This window comes from Clarias gariepinus, chromosome 16 (genome assembly GCF_024256425.1).
Source record: "Clarias gariepinus isolate MV-2021 ecotype Netherlands chromosome 16, CGAR_prim_01v2, whole genome shotgun sequence".
Taxonomy (NCBI): Eukaryota; Metazoa; Chordata; class Actinopteri; order Siluriformes; family Clariidae; genus Clarias; species Clarias gariepinus.
The window spans coordinates 24,048,678-24,068,087 of record NC_071115.1 but is presented as its reverse complement, the minus strand read 5'-3'; the positions used below and the strand labels follow the sequence as shown (position 1 = coordinate 24,068,087).

At 35.9% G+C, this 19,410-nt stretch overlaps 1 protein-coding gene across 1 annotated transcript; it reads left to right on the top strand.

Annotated features, from left to right (window-relative positions):
• The first annotated feature begins 3,826 nt into the window (after window positions 1-3,826).
• hs3st1 (heparan sulfate (glucosamine) 3-O-sulfotransferase 1) lies at window positions 3,827-10,054 on the top strand. The gene is made up of 2 exons (XM_053515096.1): window positions 3,827-4,012; window positions 6,969-10,054. The coding sequence occupies exon 2, from the start codon at window positions 7,082-7,084 to the stop codon at window positions 8,168-8,170; it is 1,089 nt and encodes a 362-aa protein (XP_053371071.1). The 5' UTR covers window positions 3,827-4,012; window positions 6,969-7,081; the 3' UTR covers window positions 8,171-10,054.
• The last annotated feature ends 9,356 nt before the right edge of the window (window positions 10,055-19,410 follow it).

Below are 19,410 nucleotides of genomic sequence, written 5' to 3'. Positions count from 1 at the left end.
AGTGATAAGATTCTTAAAAAACAGTAAAACATTTGAATGGTGCAAACATTTTAAAAAGGGCTGTATGTCCATGAATGATGATTCCCATCAGGTGGCTCGGAGTCCACTGCAGTCATCCCCATGAACATTTAGTGAGTAAATATCTTGTTGCCAAGTATCATTAAATGAGTTCCTGCGGGGCCAGTTATTTAGATATTGTGCCTGTGTACTGAGAAAACTTTCTACTTTGATGGTATCCAAGCTCTTGTCAAACACTGGGATAAGTGCAGTAGTGTAGCACAGGATTATATTGAGAAATAAAGGGAGTTTTTACTCTCATACCTCTGTTCTGTTATTCTGCACAAAAAAATCCCGGTTTGATTTAAACACCCTTTCCAACATTTAGGCCTTGTTCACACAGGCGTTGAACTTTTGAATGAACGAACCCGCTCTGAATGTCCTAGACGTTTATGTTGCGTTTTGTAGTGGCGCTCGATTGACTTCTACACTGGCATTTGTTTGGCTCAGTCTAACGCCAGCCTGCAGCCCAAATTGTAGTTCTGTGGAGGCAGGGTCAGAAACTGGATATGAAAGCCCATGTCGTTTTATTTCAGGTGCCTCTGTCTTTTAATATGGACCATTTTGCTGTATTAGACATTAATCTTCTTGTTTAAAAAAATTCTCGTAATACGGCGACGTAGTGAGAAAAAAATCGCCGCCGCTACTGGGTTCACCCTCTGACTGCACAACATCGGATTAAAGGAAGTTTTTTTGTGGTTTATGAAGAAATGCGAAAATTTCCGCCCAAGTTTTTCAATTACTCTCGGATGTCAGTTTCCACTTTTGATTGGCTGGATCAACTTTCTCCGACATTTTTTTTTTTTTTTGCTTTTATTTCCTGCATTTCCCTATGTATAGCATGTAGGATCATGGGATATATCCGGTCCTCCGAAGTGTAAAATGACAGCGAAGAAAACGCACTAGAAGTGTTTTCCTTGCGTTTTCCTTGCGTTAGTTGGAATTTGAACGCCAAGAAAAAGCTGCATGCAACATTATAATATTATAAAATATTGATTATGGATTTCAATATTTTCTTCTTTCAGACCAACAAGTGGGGAAAAAAGGTCATCCCTCCTTTTCTACAATCACAATTAGCAGCCAGGTATTACTAATAAAATGCATTAAAGGATTAATTAGTTAATCATCAAGAATACCATGTCTATAAAAGCAGTTTGGTGTTTTGAAATCATTCCAAGAAGACAGAACATTGGGGATGGTCTCTAAAAAACAACTGTTTGTGCTTATAAATCTGAGAAGTGTTATAAGACCATCTCCAAATAAATTGAGATTTACCATCCTGCAGTGAGAAGGACTGTTTACAGAGAGAAAAGCAGTGTCCCAACAAATTCAATCCAAGGGCAGATCAGAAAACAATCAGAAAAAGACTAAACAAAAAATCCCATTATGGCAACATGACGTAGGCTTGCAAAAAATTGTCTGAACAAACCACATGTTCTGAAACAATATGCTCAGACTGAGGAGACCAAGGTGGATCTGTTTAGTCATCAGGCCCAGTGCACATTTAATGAAAAATCTAAGACACTGCGTCACTATACTGTACTGACTGTTATGTGTGATGATAGAGGGGTGAATGATGATTTGGCCTTGGTTTGCAGCCACCAGACATGGGAAACTTGTAGTCATTGAGACAACAATGAACTCTTCTGCATAATAGAATATTTTTCACACAAATGTGAGGCCGTCTGTCCAGCAGCTTAAGCTGCCCTGAAATTAGGCCATGCAACAGAAGGACCAGAAAATCAACATCTGAATGGCAAAAGAAATAAAAAAATCTATGTTTCAGAATGGCCAAGTCAAAGTCCATATCTCATCCTCAGTGATGGCTGTGATGGAATTTTAAGAGAGCTGTGCAGAAAACAAATACAATCAAGCATTAATGAGCTGAGGCAATGTTGAGTGAGAAACGAAGAGTATGCCAAAACATTTTTTGGGGAAAAAAGTTCTTTGTTTGGTTTATAGAAGTTGGTAAGTAGCACACAATTATATAATTTAGGTCCAGATAAATGAAAACATAAAATTGAAGGAGTGTGAACTTTCTTTCCATTTATGACTGTAAATGTCTGTGTATGTTTTATATGTATAAAGCTGGTAAAGTTATTTAATCTCACAAGCTATTATGTAATAAAATTGTGTTTTGTCAAAAAAATCATTTCATTTGTCATCATTTTAAGGCGAAAGCATCTGAAAATCGATTACAAAAATGAAAACTTTTTACAAAGTGAAATGAAAACGTTTCAAAATAAGCAATGAGTGGGACTTCTGATTTGAGCAGCTTTCTACTCACAGGTAAAAGTAATAACATGTGTTGTCTTGCGTGGCATCATTACTCAGTCTATTAGGAAACTTTACAGACATCTGAAACAGAACAGTCACCTAAAGACGAACACTCAGTCGAAGATGCAGACATGAATCAGCTTGTTGCTCTCAAAAAGGATATGCCCAATAAACATTTAATGGAATGAGTTAATTAGCAGCTCTATGGCTTAAACAAATATTATGAAATAATTAAATAATAATAATAAGAAGAAGAAGAAGAAGAAGAATATGTACATGTTTAAATAATGTTCACAAAATAGACTGGAACTGAGGAGGGTTCCAAGAAAGTTGTTTTTACAGGTAGTACCCCTTAAAACAAAAAAGTATTTTAGCATTTTCTGTTAGCTAGAGTTTTTTTTTATTTTTTATTTTTTATAAACATATATAGGGCTTAGGATTGTGCAATATAGAATGACATCCTATTTTTGAGCGTGACCTTCACAAACAGATTTGGGCAAAAAAATAATAATAATGGGTGACATAGTTAAAGAAATAGCACAGATAAATATGATCATATTGCATTCTTCTTGACAAAACCTAAATGCACAGTTTGATGTCTGAGGCCTCCCTGTTAATATAACGAATAATATATTAGCCGATCCAGCTTTAAGGGATGGGGATCCTGGCAATAAAAATGTTGTCTTCCTTGGGTAAATGATAAGTTTAATAATAAGATTAATACTTAAGTAGATTTAGGAGTAGGCTTTTATTTATACTGTTGTGTTCGTTGCATTTCTGTTTTCCATTTATTAGTGTTTTATATTATAGGGTCACCATAGTAAAGTCTTAGTCACCATACTAAAGTCAGTTTGGTTTAAGAATGTAATAATTCTTGTCAATTTTCCTGACGTACGAACAACACTCAGGAACGCTAGACACTTTTCCTAAAATGATGCTTTAATACATTGAGGTTAGTTTTTAAATCATGTTTTACATTTCTAAACTGGAGTACAAACGCAGCAAGCGTAAGAGACGCAGCAGATCCCTGGAGGTGCAAACCGCTACGCCACCGCCCAAAGAATAAGATCAAATTAAACGTTGCACCTTTAATAACAATAAGAGTGGATTGTAATATTAATGCAGGTATGTTTACTGGAGGCTATTTGTCAGTGTGAATTAATATACATGGTGTTGTTTGAACAATTATCACCAAAAAAGGATATTTTACCAAACTACAGTCATGGAATACTTTTCTTTTGTTCTCTGGATCAATCTGGAAGTCGATTTCCTTTAGTGACGCAGTTACTCACTCTGTGACTCGCCGGATTTCCAAGCAACTCGTTCATTCGCATTTGATTGACAAGGAAATCCTAAAGGCTGCACCTGCGCTTTATATCCCGGAAGTAGCCAGGGAGGGGAAAGTCGCGGACCTTTCCCTGAGTGGGCGTGGTCACGTGATTGCGCAACACAAGGGGCGTGTCGGAGTGATATAAATGAAAGTCCGAGTGGAAGAAGACGACGGACAAAACTTTGATTTAGGAAAAGCGAGAGCGCTTTATTCGGATCGGATAAACACGTGTGCGTCTCTCTGTGTGTGTGTGTGTGTGTGTGTGTGTGTAAAGGATCTATCAGCGTGAAGCGATGGTATGCGTTTGCTGTAATCGCGTGAGCCTTCCTACACCTCACCAGTCTGCAGGTAAATACTGTACCAGCTTCCTTATTCCACTTCTGCTATTACTACTGGTTCAAAAGTTATCATCACCAGTAATGCTACTACTATCACTACTATGACCAAAACTGCTAATTATACTACTACTAACACTGTTACTACTGTTACTCTAAATACTTTGAACAAATATACTGCCAATATTACTACTACTATTATTACTACTGTTACCACTGCTCATACTGCTCACACTATTACTACAACTACTTCTTCTGTTACTAGCATTATACTGTACTGTACTATACTATACTATACTACAGTATTACTAAAACCACTATTCTGCTATTACTACTATTCTCCAGATTACCATTAATACTAACATTAATACCAGTTCTAATACAGCTGCTACTCGTACTACCACTCCTAATACTACAGTACAGTATACCACCACTGATATTGCAGTTATCACTACCATACTTCTACTGCTATGACCAATAATAGTATTACTATTACCAATACTTCTACTCTACTATTACTACTTTTACCAGTACTACTATTACTACACTACAGTACAACTATCACAACTACCACTATTGCTATCACGTCCAATACTGCTGCTACTATTACTAATACTATTCCTTCCACTACTACTACTTCCATACAGTGAACAGAAATAGTACTACTACTTGTATATAGTACAAGTATATTAACATTACTATTAGTACTGTTAATAACTACTACTATCACCACTTGTATCACTACTACTATTGTTACTGCCGTTCCTACTTATATTATAACTGCTATTGTAACTATTATCACTAGTATTAACATGCACATAACATTAGTATTTACAGTACAAATGATTGTGAGTGCGTTCGTGTGCGTGCGTGCACATGTGGGTGTCTCACAGACAGAGCGAGGTTTACAAAGCACACTGTTTGCATTGTTAATGATCACCCAGTGACACATGCTCCCCTGCTGTAACTCACATGTTTCAGTATGCTTTAGGCATTTATTAGCATTTAATAAATTGCATTAAAGTGCATTAAATTGTAATTGCATAAGGTTCATTAAAATAATTATGTTCCTAAAAAGGCATAAAAATTAATAATGCTTATAAATTTTTTAATGTGCACGTTGTATTTTGGCTGCCCGTATATTGCACTTTCTATGTAGAAAATGTAAAGAATTAAATGAAGAAAGAAAACAGGGCTTGGCTTTATAGGCAAAAAAAGGACAGCAAGGTGTTTTGCACATCCAGAAATTGTTTATTCTTCTTTTTTACAAGAATATCACAGCACTTTATTCATTTAAGGTTAATCTTATACTTTTGATCAGTTTATAGATGAAAAAAGTTAATTCCAGTTATATTTAAAGTCATATCACATAAAGCCTCTCCATATCGCACAAGAAATAGATAGATAGATAGATAGATAGATAGATAGATAGATAGATAGATACTTTATTGATCCCATAGGAAATTTCAGATTGAATTCCAGTTCCAAATGATTAGAGAGCTTGGCTTTTCACTTAACTAAAAACAGAAGCGATATAACCTTACTAACTCTAACAAAGTGCTTACATTGGAGGCTTTTTTTATGAAAATTAAAATCATCTTTAAAAAAATTTTAGAGTCTCAAAAATTATAGGTTTTTCTTTCTTAAATAATAGATCACACAGGAGTTTCAGCTATACCAGAGCTTTTAAATAAGCCTAAAATACTATATTTAAAGTGGAATGAGTGTCTATTTAAAAATAATAATAAATAAAGCAGTTTAAATGGTGACATGTATCTTGGCTTTCTGTTTGCACCAATAGACTTCTGCATGTTTTATGGTCTTATATCGTACTTTAGACTGTCTTCAAGGAAACAGGCATGCGCTGCTACACAGTAACCATATTTATTTAGAAACAAGTCCTGTGAATATTTTCTAAATCATAGTGTTCTTACAGGTAGGGAATAAAAAAAAGGGGGAAACACCTTAAACATGAGGAAATGGATAAAAGGGACATGGAAATGCTAGAAATTCCTTGGATTTAATAGGTAAAGATCTCCCCCTTACTTTTATCAATTTAAATTAGAATAGATATTTACTCTTTTTAAGCACTTCCACTAAATTACATTAATACATTGACTTGAAAATAATGGGCTGGCCATGAAGCTTTGAGATAAAGGTGATGAGAGGGAAAAAACCTGGAGATTGGTGTTAAAACATTAGCAGAGCTTTGAACACTCTGAAATCCATTATGACAAAGTGGAGAGGGGGGTTGTGGGGGTGGTGGTGGGGAGGGGGGTTAGGGGGCTGAATGGCACAGCCCAGTCATTACTAAAAGATCGGACCATTCTTGGGCAAGGAGGATGGCAAGTCCGAAAGGTGAGCTATGACACTGGATGAAATATGAAAACCCGTGTAGACATCAGCAATGACATGAGATCTACACAGATTTGGCATGTCCAGGTATTCTAAGAAAGACTATTTTAGAAAATCTAAAAAGGGTATAATTTAAGCCGGTTGGTTTTAAGGCAAATTTGTGGCCTGACGTAAAAATCCACCCGTGCGCCATCCATCCAATTTGACAGAGCTGTACAAAATTTGCATTGAGTGATGGGAGAAAATGGCCAAAAGTAAAACATGCAAAGCTCATGCACAGATTCACGTCCGAGAGAACGTAAAGCTGTAATTACCACAAATAAATAAATAAAATTAATTATTAGTTAATTAATTATTTGTAATGAATTCTGACGAGGTCTAAATGCTACATTTTATTTTAGTCCTGTAGAGAGCTGCTTCTGGGGAAAATTTTTCTAGTATGCTTGAATACTGTAATACAGCAAAAAGAGGAGTAATCATTTAATCCCACACAAATGGTGTGATTATATCATTATATACTATCCTTTATTCCATTGCATGATTTTAATTAATCCTCAATTAATTATACCATTTAAACCATTTAATCATGTTGCTCTTTGCTGTTCTCGTTGTAGGGACGTACAAAGCACCCTTCTGTATGCAGCTTGTGTGTGTGTGTGATTCACTGGATAATATGATTCACTGAAGACATCTGTTTAGCAGAAAGCTGCAGACATCCAGTCTCCTTATGCCAGCCATGTTCTTCACTTTGTTCCTCTTCTTCCCCCTTGTACCATCCATTTCTTCCCGTCCATTTGCAGAAAGTCCAGTGACCATCGGATTGGACAGAAAAGTTGTGCTCGAAAATGGCAACCATGTTACAATCAACCAATCCAGCAACAACGACATTCAAAGAGAACTGGATGTGAATGCAAATAATGTCAGCAAGAACAGACAAAATAAACAAAATTATGATGTCATAAGCAGAACTGGTCTAAATAGCCAAAGCAACACAGGTGCAGAGCAAAACAGCAGCAAAACCAGCCAAAACAACGCGAACCTTACACGTCATCTCCCGGACATCATTATCATCGGAGTAAGGAAGGGTGGTACGAGGGCGTTGCTTGAGATGCTGAGCCTTCACGACACCATTGCAACTGCTCAGAGTGAGGTTCACTTTTTCGACTCGGATGCTCATTACCAGCAGGGACTCGAGTGGTACATATCGCAGATGCCTCTGGCTCGACCTGATCAGTTGACGGTAGAAAAGACTCCGGCGTACTTCACATCTGACGACGCTCCGGAGCGAATCCTTCGCATGAACCCGTCCGTCCGGCTCCTGCTGATAGTCCGAGATCCTGTGGATCGTGTTCTGTCAGATTATACACAGGTTTTTCACAATCAGATTCAAAAACACAAAATTCCTCAACGCCTAGAGGACCTGCTGCTCCAAGACGGGGAGCTCAACCTCAGCTATAAAGCCTTGAACCGAAGCTTATATTACCCACACATGCAACGATGGCTACGAGTTTTCCCGTGGGATAGCATTTATATAGTGGACGGTGATGTGCTAATCAGAGACCCGTTAGCAGAAATGAAAAAAGTTGAACATTTTTTGCATCTCAAGCCACAGCTAACCGAAGAAAACTTTTACTTTAATCAGACAAAAGGTTTTTACTGTTTGATGAACCGTGGGCACGAACACTGCCTACATGAATCGAAGGGACGAGCGCATCCAAACGTTGCCCCAGAAATCCTGCAGAAATTATGCAGATACTTTCAGGAACCAAATAGGAAGTTTTTTGAACTTGTACGAAGAACGTTTAATTGGAAGTGAGAATGGGTGGGACTGGGAATAGACTGCCACCTTAACTCTGTTGACTGGCTAAAGTGAAAGTGAAAAATTTGTATAAACATGGTTGTATGCAAACACAAGAAGTTCAGGAAGAACATTTGTGAAATACTGTGAAAACCAGGCCACAGGTTCTCATGGTTGCAATCAAAAACCAGACTGTGAGAACAGACAGAAAACTGGAACGTTGTTGAAACTCGAAGGAAATCATAAATACCGAAATGAAAGTGTGTGTGTGTGTGTGTGTGTGTGTGTGTGTGTGTGGGAAAGAAAGTTTGACTCAAACTAAAAAGGCAGTTAAAATCCTGCAAATCCCAGGGAAGTTCATGATAAGTAATCAAACAGAAACTGTGAAGGATTAAGAGAAATCCTGTGCAAAGCTCCGCAGCCTCATTACATTCCTCAAGAAAATTGGAAAATTCAGCACATACTGTAAAACGCACAAATAGTATTGTATGAACACTAGAAAGAGGTTTTATCACAGGAGAACAGTAGCCGAGATGAACGGTATATTTATCCATGGCTTAATAATATAGTACAATGTTATTCATTACAAAACAACCTTTTTTTTTTAAGAGACCTGGCTGACTGAAGACCTATACACACTCAACACACACACACAACTGGCTTAATTGAAATTAAAACCAGATGGTTATTTAAAAGTAAGAGGAGTTAAATTCAACTGAAACTGGTCCGGGAAAAACAGAAGGATAATTAAATGCCTGGAATGCACACACACACACACACACACATGCACACACACCTCAGTAAATAGGATCAAATTATAAGGTGGGATTTCAGTGTTATATAAAGCATGCTGGAAACTTTGCACATTGTTTTTAAACTTGTTCTTATTGTTATGTTTTTTTTTTTCATGTGCCATTTGTGACAAGTTGAAAGCCCAACTACAGTATAATAACAATTAAACAATATATGCAATACCAAATTTTACTATTTTGTATATAGCATTTAGTATCTAAACTACAATATATTGTGCTATTTGTTGTCCTGTCTATACTCCATACCGTAAAAATAATAGGCAATATTCTACTGATATACTGTAATAACTACAGAAGCAGCTGTTTGTTTATCCAGTCATTTTTTCAATAATGTTTTTTCAAAAATTCTCAGCTCGTAATTGCGACATGATGACATGAAGGCACTGGTTACACACTGACACACGCTATATTTAACACTTAAACAGTTAATAAATTTCGACTAGAATTAAACTGACTACCTCTTAACCCGGAATAGCTAAGCACATCCTTTATACCACTCAAGCTCTTTAAATTTACTAGCATTTTAAAGCAATTTTAATTGAAAAAAATATAATTAAAATTGTTCATTAATTTAAAAAAATTCCATCAATGAAAAATGTCTTTGTGACTTGAGTCACAAGTTATTTCTCAACATTTTCGCAGTGTTATAATCTAGCATGCAGTTAAACTAGCTAATCGATTAGTATTCTTGCTAGCTCGATACATCCAAGTTGATGAAACTGAATCGAGCTTTTAATCATTATTAATTCTCCATTTTAAACACTGTACATTGTAGGCTGAGTAAATGACTGTGCTTATATTTGGTTATGCTACATTGTATAAGCTAAATTTATATTTGTATTTTTATACAGCAGTAGATTTTTTATTTTTCATATTTAAAAACAACTTTATACAGTAATGTGCGTAAAAAAAACATTTTTTTTTCAATTTCTGTTAATTGAATAACTTTAGTATTTTATTTAGTCGCCATGGTCTATGCAAATGTTTTACACCAAATGTTTCAATTGTGCAGTCATTTATGCTTTTACATACTATAAATGTAAAACAAGAGTTATTCATGTGAATATAAATATAATAAATATTGACTGTACCATTCAGTGTGTGGCTTTTTCTTAATAAAATAATTTGTTATTATAAAATTAATAAAGTAAACTAGATATCAGGTTCAATAGACATTGCATTTCAAAAAAAATTAATATCATGGAAAAGGCTATTTTTATGATTAAAAAACTCTAGAAGTAAAATATTTCAAGACTTATTGTTATAATGTTGCTGATAAAGGTTTATAGCTCATTAATAAAATCTGGTATTTCAAAATATTCGGATATTTCCTAAGATCACTCTCTTAATCATCTTCTTTTGAGATGAATTGCAGATTTCTGCAGAGAAAAAAACATGCATTCTTGATGGCCACAGCTGTATACTGCATACAGGGTTGAGGGAGGCCTGGATCTTAATTCGGAAGACTTAGGGCATGAGGCTGGATACATCCTGGACAAGTTGCAAGAACATACAGACTCCATGCACAGAGACCCAGATGTGGGAATAGAACCAGAAGGCAACATCAAAGGCAACACTGCTAACCCCTAAGCCACCATGCTGACCTTTTTTTTTTTTTTTTGGAAAAGATTATTTACAATACAAAAATGTCCAACTTTTTAAAAAATTGTTCATTTATCCACTCAACGAAACGGAAACTATCTATCTATCTACAGTAGCTTTACCCCATCTTAAGTTCAGATCAGGTGAGTTGGCTGGCCAATCATCACACATATATTATGGTCAGCAAACCAGTAGGTGGTAGTTTTGGCTTTGTGGGCAGGTTCTAACTCATGCTGGAAAAGGAAATCAGCATCTTCATGAAACTTGCCAGCAGATGTTCCTGATGTGCTCTAAAAAACTGTTGCATTGACTTTGGACTTCATAAAACAAGTCGACCATGTTGACCAGATGACATGGCACCACAAATCATCCCAGACTGTGGAAACTTTACAACGGACTTTAAGCAACTTGGATTCTGTTCCTCTGAGATGTACATGTCCTCCTAAATAAAGTACGAAATTTACCTACATTTCAGAATTTAGATAAATGATCCTATTCTTCTTCTCCTTAGCCCAGGCAAGATGCTCCTGATGTTGCTTTTAGTTCAGGAGTGACATGATGGTAGGAATGCCACAGTTGTGGCCTATTGGCCAGTTTGCATGTTGGCTGTTGATGCACTGACTCCAGCCTCACCGCATTCATTGTGAAGCTCTTCCAAATTCTTGTCACAGTTTTGCTCGATAATCTTCTGTTTTCTGCGAACAGACGGCCCGTTCACTGGTGACTATTGATTGTCTGGATCCCAAGATGGCGCTAGAGAGCATTTCACTGCATATCGTACTGGGTATGACTAAGTATGTGACAAATAAAATTTGAATTTGACTTTGAATTTGACAACTGACAGCAGTTTTCCCCATGATTGTGGTTACTTTTGCTGAACTAAGCCAAGCAATACATGGTATTCATACTGTATGAATGGTAAATTTAAATATTAAATATTCTAATATTTTGAGATACTGGATTATTTTTTTTAACCATAATCACCCACATTAAAACAAAATAGCCTTGAAATATTTCACTGCTCTCTAAAATATAGTGTCAGTTATTGAATTAAATTACAAAAAAAAAAAACATTTCCACAATTTTCTATTTATATAGTTATATGATAATACTATTAGATTATAATTACTTGTACATCATATTAATGGAAGAAAACAAATTTGATTACATATTCCAAAACCTAGGTGATTACATTATGGTGTAATATAAAGGCATAATATAAATGCATATTTACAAATAGGGAATGTAAAATGGTCATAGTTTAGTCTTATTTAAACTTTAAGCATCTTTACGATAGTGTCAGAGTAAAGTCAGAGTCTTGCTGTCACATAAGGTTAAGGGGAATATTAAATTTTAGAGCCAGTAAATAATATATAAAACTCTCTCTCACTTTCTTTCTCTCTCTCTCTCTCTGGTTATATCTCTGCCTGTGTCTCTCTGTCTGTGAATGTCATGTGTAATAGAATAACCTGTGTAATTTTTCCCTGATGATACCAAATGTTATCTCTTCTTCCTTATCTATCTCTCTAATCTTCCCCCTTCCCACCTCTCTCTGATTCCTAGTGCCAACTCTCACACACTGTCCCAAGTGTATAAACCTAAAACGAGTGTATATAAAAGATTACAACAATATAATTCCGGGGATTTTGTGCAAAACTTGATGCTTTTCCATGGTTTTCATAAAAAATGTGTTTAAAGAACACACACACACACAAAAGTGTATGATGACAACGGGAGTTGTCTTAGTCCAGAAGAAGAAAACAAGAGAACGTACCGTAAGTGTGAGCGTGTATACAGTATGTGTGTGTTTGCGCTGTCTCTTGAAGTGTCTCTCACACACACACAATGACACACACACACACAGGCGCAGTTGTGAATAGAGATCAGTTTACTGGACAGATACTGTCAATCAAAACTGATAGTTATCAGACACTTTGCTTGCGGAGGGACGGAGGGCGGGTGATTTCAAGGACCCCGCTACAGAAGAAAAATTGTCCAAAAAGGCTTGCTGCTAAACTTAGAATTCCATCAGGCCTGTCTGATTGAGGAGTAATTCAAATGAATTCAGTTTTATTTGTATAGGACTTTCAACAAGGGACATTTGTTTTACAGAAGCTTTACAGAATAAAAACATGCATGAAAAAAGGCGTATAGAATATAACTGTCAGTTTGTCCCTGATCAGCAAGCCAAGGGTGATGGTGGCAAGGAAAATCCTCCCTGAGATAACGATAGGAAAAACATACGAATAGGGAGAAGTCCATTTTCATTGTTGGAGACTCGTGTACAGAACTGTTCATGGGAATTTCAGTCTAGTAGTAAAGCAATAGATGAACCCCAAGCCCAGATAAAATGGGATGGCTGGGTCAGGAAGGTCATCCGGCAGCAGAAAAAAGTAATGCAATAGATGTTAACTTCTGTTATTTACCTACAGAGCCTCGTTTTCTCACCAGCACCTCCTTGTTTTGAACGATATGATATAGATTGAAAGTAAGTAATGAGAACAGAAATTTTTGTGGTTTGACGATTAGATGCTTGACTGGCTTATCCTATTAACATCAAAAGTGAAAATGAAAATTAGATAGTCTGGTGAGGGAATGACTGTTAATAGGGGCTAAGTCATAACAGGAACTAACTTGATTTCTTCTTCCACAACATAAAGTAAATGTATATGTCTCGAGTGTTGAGCTACTCCTCATTTTATTGTATTAAGTTAAAAATGGAGATTAAATTATAGACACCGGAACAAATATTTCACTGCGGCAGGCTGCTAAAGACCGATTTTGAAGTGTAGTTGTTCATGTAACAATCTCATTTCCTTATTTCCCCTTGTGTGTTTACTGTTTTTTAGTAGATTCTGGGTAAGTATCTAATTAATATAAGGAGACGACATTGTACCGGGATGTTCAAGTCAATCTGTCACCTCAGAAGCAGAAGAAGAGATCTGAGTCACGTTAGTCATGCTGGTAGGTGACAGGTCTTGTGCGGCGCTAACGTGTCAGTTTTGCAAAATGGGATGCAATCTTATTATTGCAGGCATGAAACAGCGTGAAGGTGTAAAACTGATTGACATTTACAAAAGGCTTCAAACGAAGTACGGTGATGAGGTGCTTAGTAACACATTTGAATGGTGCAAACATTTTAAAGCAGGCCATACATCCATGTCAGCATTTCAGCAGTGACGATGAGATGAAATGTAGCAGCGTACGGAGAAAACGTTCTACTATGATGGTATCCGAGCGCTAGCCCTAGCGCTAGCTGTTTACTAGCATAACTGGGTTCTGTTATTTTGTACATTTAAAAGTCCCAGTTTGAGTTCAAAAGTTAAATTTTTGCTAGCAAACATGTTAGATTGTGATTTCTTTCTAGTGTCAAATTGACTCTGGGTGTTTAATGAGTGTGTGTGGTCAGGATATGATCTCAGCTGCTGACGCTAAAATTCACCCATTTCACGGAAGTCTGAATCTGATCAGCATACTGTATCTGCGTTTCAAACTCTGAGGTTCTCAGCCTCTGTACTTGGTGGTTTTATGTCTATATGTGAGACGGTAGAGATAGAGCGATAGCCAACTGACACTCAACAAAAAGATCCTGGCCTTGTGTAGCTTTTACCTATTGATATTATGTCTAATTTAAGTGTAATTCTGTTTAATTCGTTTACCCTAAACGTACCAATTTTTGGTTGTTCAACTTACATATTTTACTAGTGGAAATTCTGTCCATAATTTATATGTATTGCCTGAATAGTTTTGCATCTAAAGATTCTATTCAATAAACTGTAACTGCAGTTGCTGTACCTCTATTTGTTTCTTAGTTTCAGTAGCAGTTCCCATGTTTGTATGGGTTTATAATGGCTCCCAAAAACAGAGTGAACTACAGTAGCTACAGTATGATAAAATGCCCCAGGTGTGAAAATAAGTGTTTGCCTGTTCCCCTGTGCTAAAGAGAGTGAGTGAACGAACCACTCAGTGAATTGAGAGTGGATCCTTTGGTCTTCCTGTTTGCAACAAGGATTGTTGTCTCCCCCTGGAGGAGGCAATCTAATGAAACAAATGCACATGAGCACACACACACACACACACACACCGACTGCAACAGTAGTCTGAAGCAGGCTGAAGTATGTGTTAGCTAAATGAGGAACTTTCAGCACTTTCAAGTGTAAAACAAAGACGTGTTAGCTCAGTGTAACAGCTGGTGCTGAAAGGAAGTTGAACATGCATACAGTATATCTGCAGCAAGCTTCTTGCTCACTCACTGAATGACCTTCTGCCCTGCACATCTGCTCAAAACATAAACTTTTTTTGGGTGCGATTTATATGGTGCTACATGTACCAGGCACAAAATGGTACAAAATACACGATGGTTCTTGTGTGCCAGTCTGTAACACATTGTGAAGGTCTACAGTAAATGACACCCAGTGTATACATTCCACAGTAAGTGTTAAGGGTTACAGATTCATTTAGATTAAAAAGTAACATTAGTTGCTGTCACTGTTGTGGAGGTTTAATATGAATTTTACAAATCACAGAATTATGAAATGCAACATTTTCTCCATAGTACTACAAGGACAGAGGATTATATTATAGAGATAGTATATTATATTATAATTGTGCCCTAGGTGAACTATAGTAAAAGTAGACTTTCTCTTTAGACATTTGTACTTCAGTAAGAAGACAAAAGTATTTACTTTCAAATTTACTTAAGTATTAAATGTAATGAGCTTGGATTAGCTCACTGTCATAGTCTCTCTCTCTCTCTCTCTCTCTCTCTCTCTCTCTTTCGCTTTAATCCGCTTTAAACACCTGCTACATGATTGGGCGTGTCAGAGTGGAAAAGCAAATAGCACAATTACATATCACAGTCTGTAGGTGGCGATATTTGTAGTGGTAAAATGTAACAAAATGGCATGCAGAAATGTTAGGGAAGAAAAAGTACAGATTCTTGTTGTAGGATGTAATGGAGAAAAAAGTAAAACGTTTGCACGTATACAGTAAATCTACTCGTGAAGTATTTAAGATATGTGAAGACTTAGGTATATTAAGTGTACTTAAGTATATTGACCAAATACTGCAAATGTGCGTATTTATATTCCACCTCTGTCTATATTTAATACCGAAATGTTTAAGAAAAAGAAATTTCTTTATAAATAGTATTTATAAAAAATAATTAATTAATTAATGTTAGTTTGTGAATTTATGTAACACTGTGTTTATTTATTCATTTATTTATTGCCTGGTTACGGTTTACAAAATGCATAAACAATTGTGTAAGATTTAATAAAGATTAAAACATTATTAAATCATATTTGGCAATACAATATATGTACATTTGGTATTAACATATTAATATTAATTTCAGCAAATATTTAGGTATATCTTCTTAAAGGACAATACTTTAGAAATTAAACATATTTTAGAGTAGTTAATGTGCAGCTTGTATAACATAGATTTACTGTCTTCTGAAAATAACTCAACATACAGCATTATTGTCAAAAAATAGTGATGAGTGCAGAAGGTAGAAGGTCAGCTTTTCTCATCCTTTGGAGGAAGTGGAGCCATTGCAGTGCCTTCTTGACTATGGAAGTGAGGTTAGTGGTCCATGTCAGATTATCTGTGATGTGCACTCCCAGAAACTTTTTACAGTCTCCACAGCACTGCCACTTACAGGGAGAGGGGTTTGAGAGTACACTCTAAGTGATAACTGATGTACATCTTTAACCATGCAAAGTCATATGGTTATCATGTTCATGTGTTTGTCAGTGGCCAAGTACTGTATCTCTCCAGACCTGAACCCTATTGAGCACCCTATTAGACTATAAAGACTATATAGTATATATAAGTATAGTTTTGGTGGTGTAGTGGTTAGCACTGTTGCCTTGGGTCCAGGGTCCGGGTTTGATTTTCGGCCAGGCTCGATTCTCTGTCTCTTAGTGGGTTTCCTCCGGGTACTCTGTTTACCTTCCACAGTCCACAAGATCTGCAGGTTAGGCTAACTGACGTTCCCAAATTGCCCGTAGTGTGTGAGTGTGTGTGTGTGCATGTGTGTGTGTGTGTGTGTGTGTGTGTGTGTGTGTGTGCCCTGCGATGGATTGGCACCATGTCCAGGGTGTACCCTGCCTAGTGCCCTAAGTCTCCTGGGATAGGATCCAGACCCCCCTGAATACAGGAGAAAGCGATATAGACAATAAGTGAGTGAGTGAGAACTAAAGACTCACAATTTAACTAATTCTTGCTCAAATTATCTCAAATTTTAATTATCTAAAAACTGAGTTCAATGTTTTACTGTTTTTTACCTTTTCATTTAGTGATAATGACAATGTAAGGTTGAAATGGCCAGCACGTTTGTCTGACTTGACACCTTGAGATTTTATTCTATGGGGCTACGTGAAAGTGCTGGTTTTTATCCCCCCATACAAGCCTAGAGGAATTCAAGCAAACTATTCTGCAGCGTGTTTGGCAGAAGCTGGACTATCGACTTGATGTGCGTCGTTTCACAGGCAATGCACATATTGAACATTTGTGCTGCTTTGTGAAATCGGTTATAAAATCTATTATATAAAATCTATAAGTTTATATCTGTTGTTGGAAATTCGATAAATAAATCTTTTATTTTTCAATATGAATCCTAGTTCATTTTGCTTGCCTAGAAGATAGTTACTTAGATCTATGAAATCTATGACAAAAAAGGGTAGGGGGCAAGTGGGCATGATCATAAATATTTGCCCTGTGCCACATTATTTATAGTAAATCCCTGGTGCCATGTTTGAAATATGTTTGACGCAAGTGCTGCATGAGAAAGCGCTTTGATGAGGATGAAAATGATGTAAGTCATACTGTATGCATTGACCTTTACAGTTATCAGATCTTATCTAAGTCAAACATTTCTTCTTTTCCCCCGAACATCTCAAGTCAATATACGATCGCTCATGTTGATTTTGTCTAATCCGCACTATACAGTAATTAAATGTAGAGAAATAAAAAGCATAATGGCTTTTTTTTGTTATTTTACAGCATTATATGTATATTTCCAATTAATTTAGTTGATATATTTCTTTTATATAATGTACATGTACAGTATGCATTTAAGCACAATAGTAATTATTTATTCTATTTATTATCTATTAATGTTTATCCATTTATTAATTTATGGTGCATATTTAGTGTAATTTATTGTAGTTGTTTACGTTCAGGTTATTTATTGATATTTATTTATACTGTTCAAACACACAGCATTCTTCTGAATAAAATGTCTACTTTTGTAAATCGATTTATTCATGCTATTATTGAGTTGTTATAAATGTAGGGAATAAGCCATACACTTTAACTGTGTGTTATAGGGCTATAAATAGCGCGCGTGTACACTTGCAGGAAGGAACCTAACAGGAAACACATTAGACGACACAGACGACATCCTCCTTGGTTTTGACAAGTAGCGAGTGTCATTCAGGAGTGTGTGTGTTCTGCATTTCTGTGAGTATGTGTATGTGCATGTGTGTGTGTCTGTGTGTGTGTAAGAGAGAGAGAGAGAGAGAGAGAGAGTTTTTTTAAATTTTTATTTTTAACTATTCATAATATGTTTACCGTTCTAACATCAAATAAATAATAATTCAAGCTTTCACATTAGTACAGTTACCAGACAGAAAATTAAAAGCAGTAAAAAGTTAAACACGTAGGTAAAAAAGTAGATACATATACAAACAACAAACAGGTAATGATTAAAATGCAATAGCAATTAATTCAAAATGTCATAAAATAGTACTAGTAAATAACATCATTAAATTAAATTAAATTAAATTAAATGTAATTAAATGTAATTAAATTAAATTTCTGGAAACCTTAATATCACCTATAAGACTTCTGTTAAATACTTAACAAATAAGTCATTTTTAACACAACATAAACCCTCGCCCTTTCTCCAAAATGTGTGTGTGCGTGCGTGCGTGCGTGCGTGTGTGTGTGTGTGTGCACACATACAGAGAGAGATAAAAAGGTCAATGAGTGGACTTGAATGTGAATGATGTGAATAATTAAAAACATCAAACTGATTATAATCTGAAAAGTGAAGGAGTCTGTTATTCTCTCTCTCTCCCTTTCTCTTTCTCTCTCTCTTTCTCTCTCTCTCTCTCTCACACACACACACACACACACACACACACAAACATACACACGCATATACATGCATTTTTTTATATAATAAAAAATGTATAATTAAAATAATTGCCTCTATATCATTTTTTTAATCTGACTATAGCAGTTGTTTCAGGACCAAAATAGTTTCCACCAGCCAGTCACCAGAACCAGAACCCAGTAAGCCCATAAAAATAAATAAATAAATAAATAAATAAATACATTATACATATATAATGCATCTGTATGCCATTGAGTTGCATCTGTATGCCATTGAGTTATAATAATAATAATATAATAATAATAATGCATAGAAATAAACCAATAAATAATTGTGCACAAATACATTACCACATTAGCATTAGCTTCTGCATTAGGCCTGTTGTATGTGTGATTAACACCGTAGTGTACAAATTGTGTATGTGTATATACGGCAAAACAAGTTGGTTCCCACATTAACACTTACTGTACACTAACCGTGGTAAATATTACCTCATCACCTATTTTTTTTGTGTGTGTATTTTTACTTTCCGTCAAAAACAGAAGCTGTTAAAGTTGCTGAGAAACCACAATGTCCAGAAGACTTTCCCATGGCAGACTGTTATTGAACACTGGCGCTAGAGACTCCTTCCTTTCATGTTAAAGAAACATCTTCTTACAAAATACCTTACATTGTTCTTTGTTAAACAACAGACTGTTTTTTCAAATTCATTTATTCTC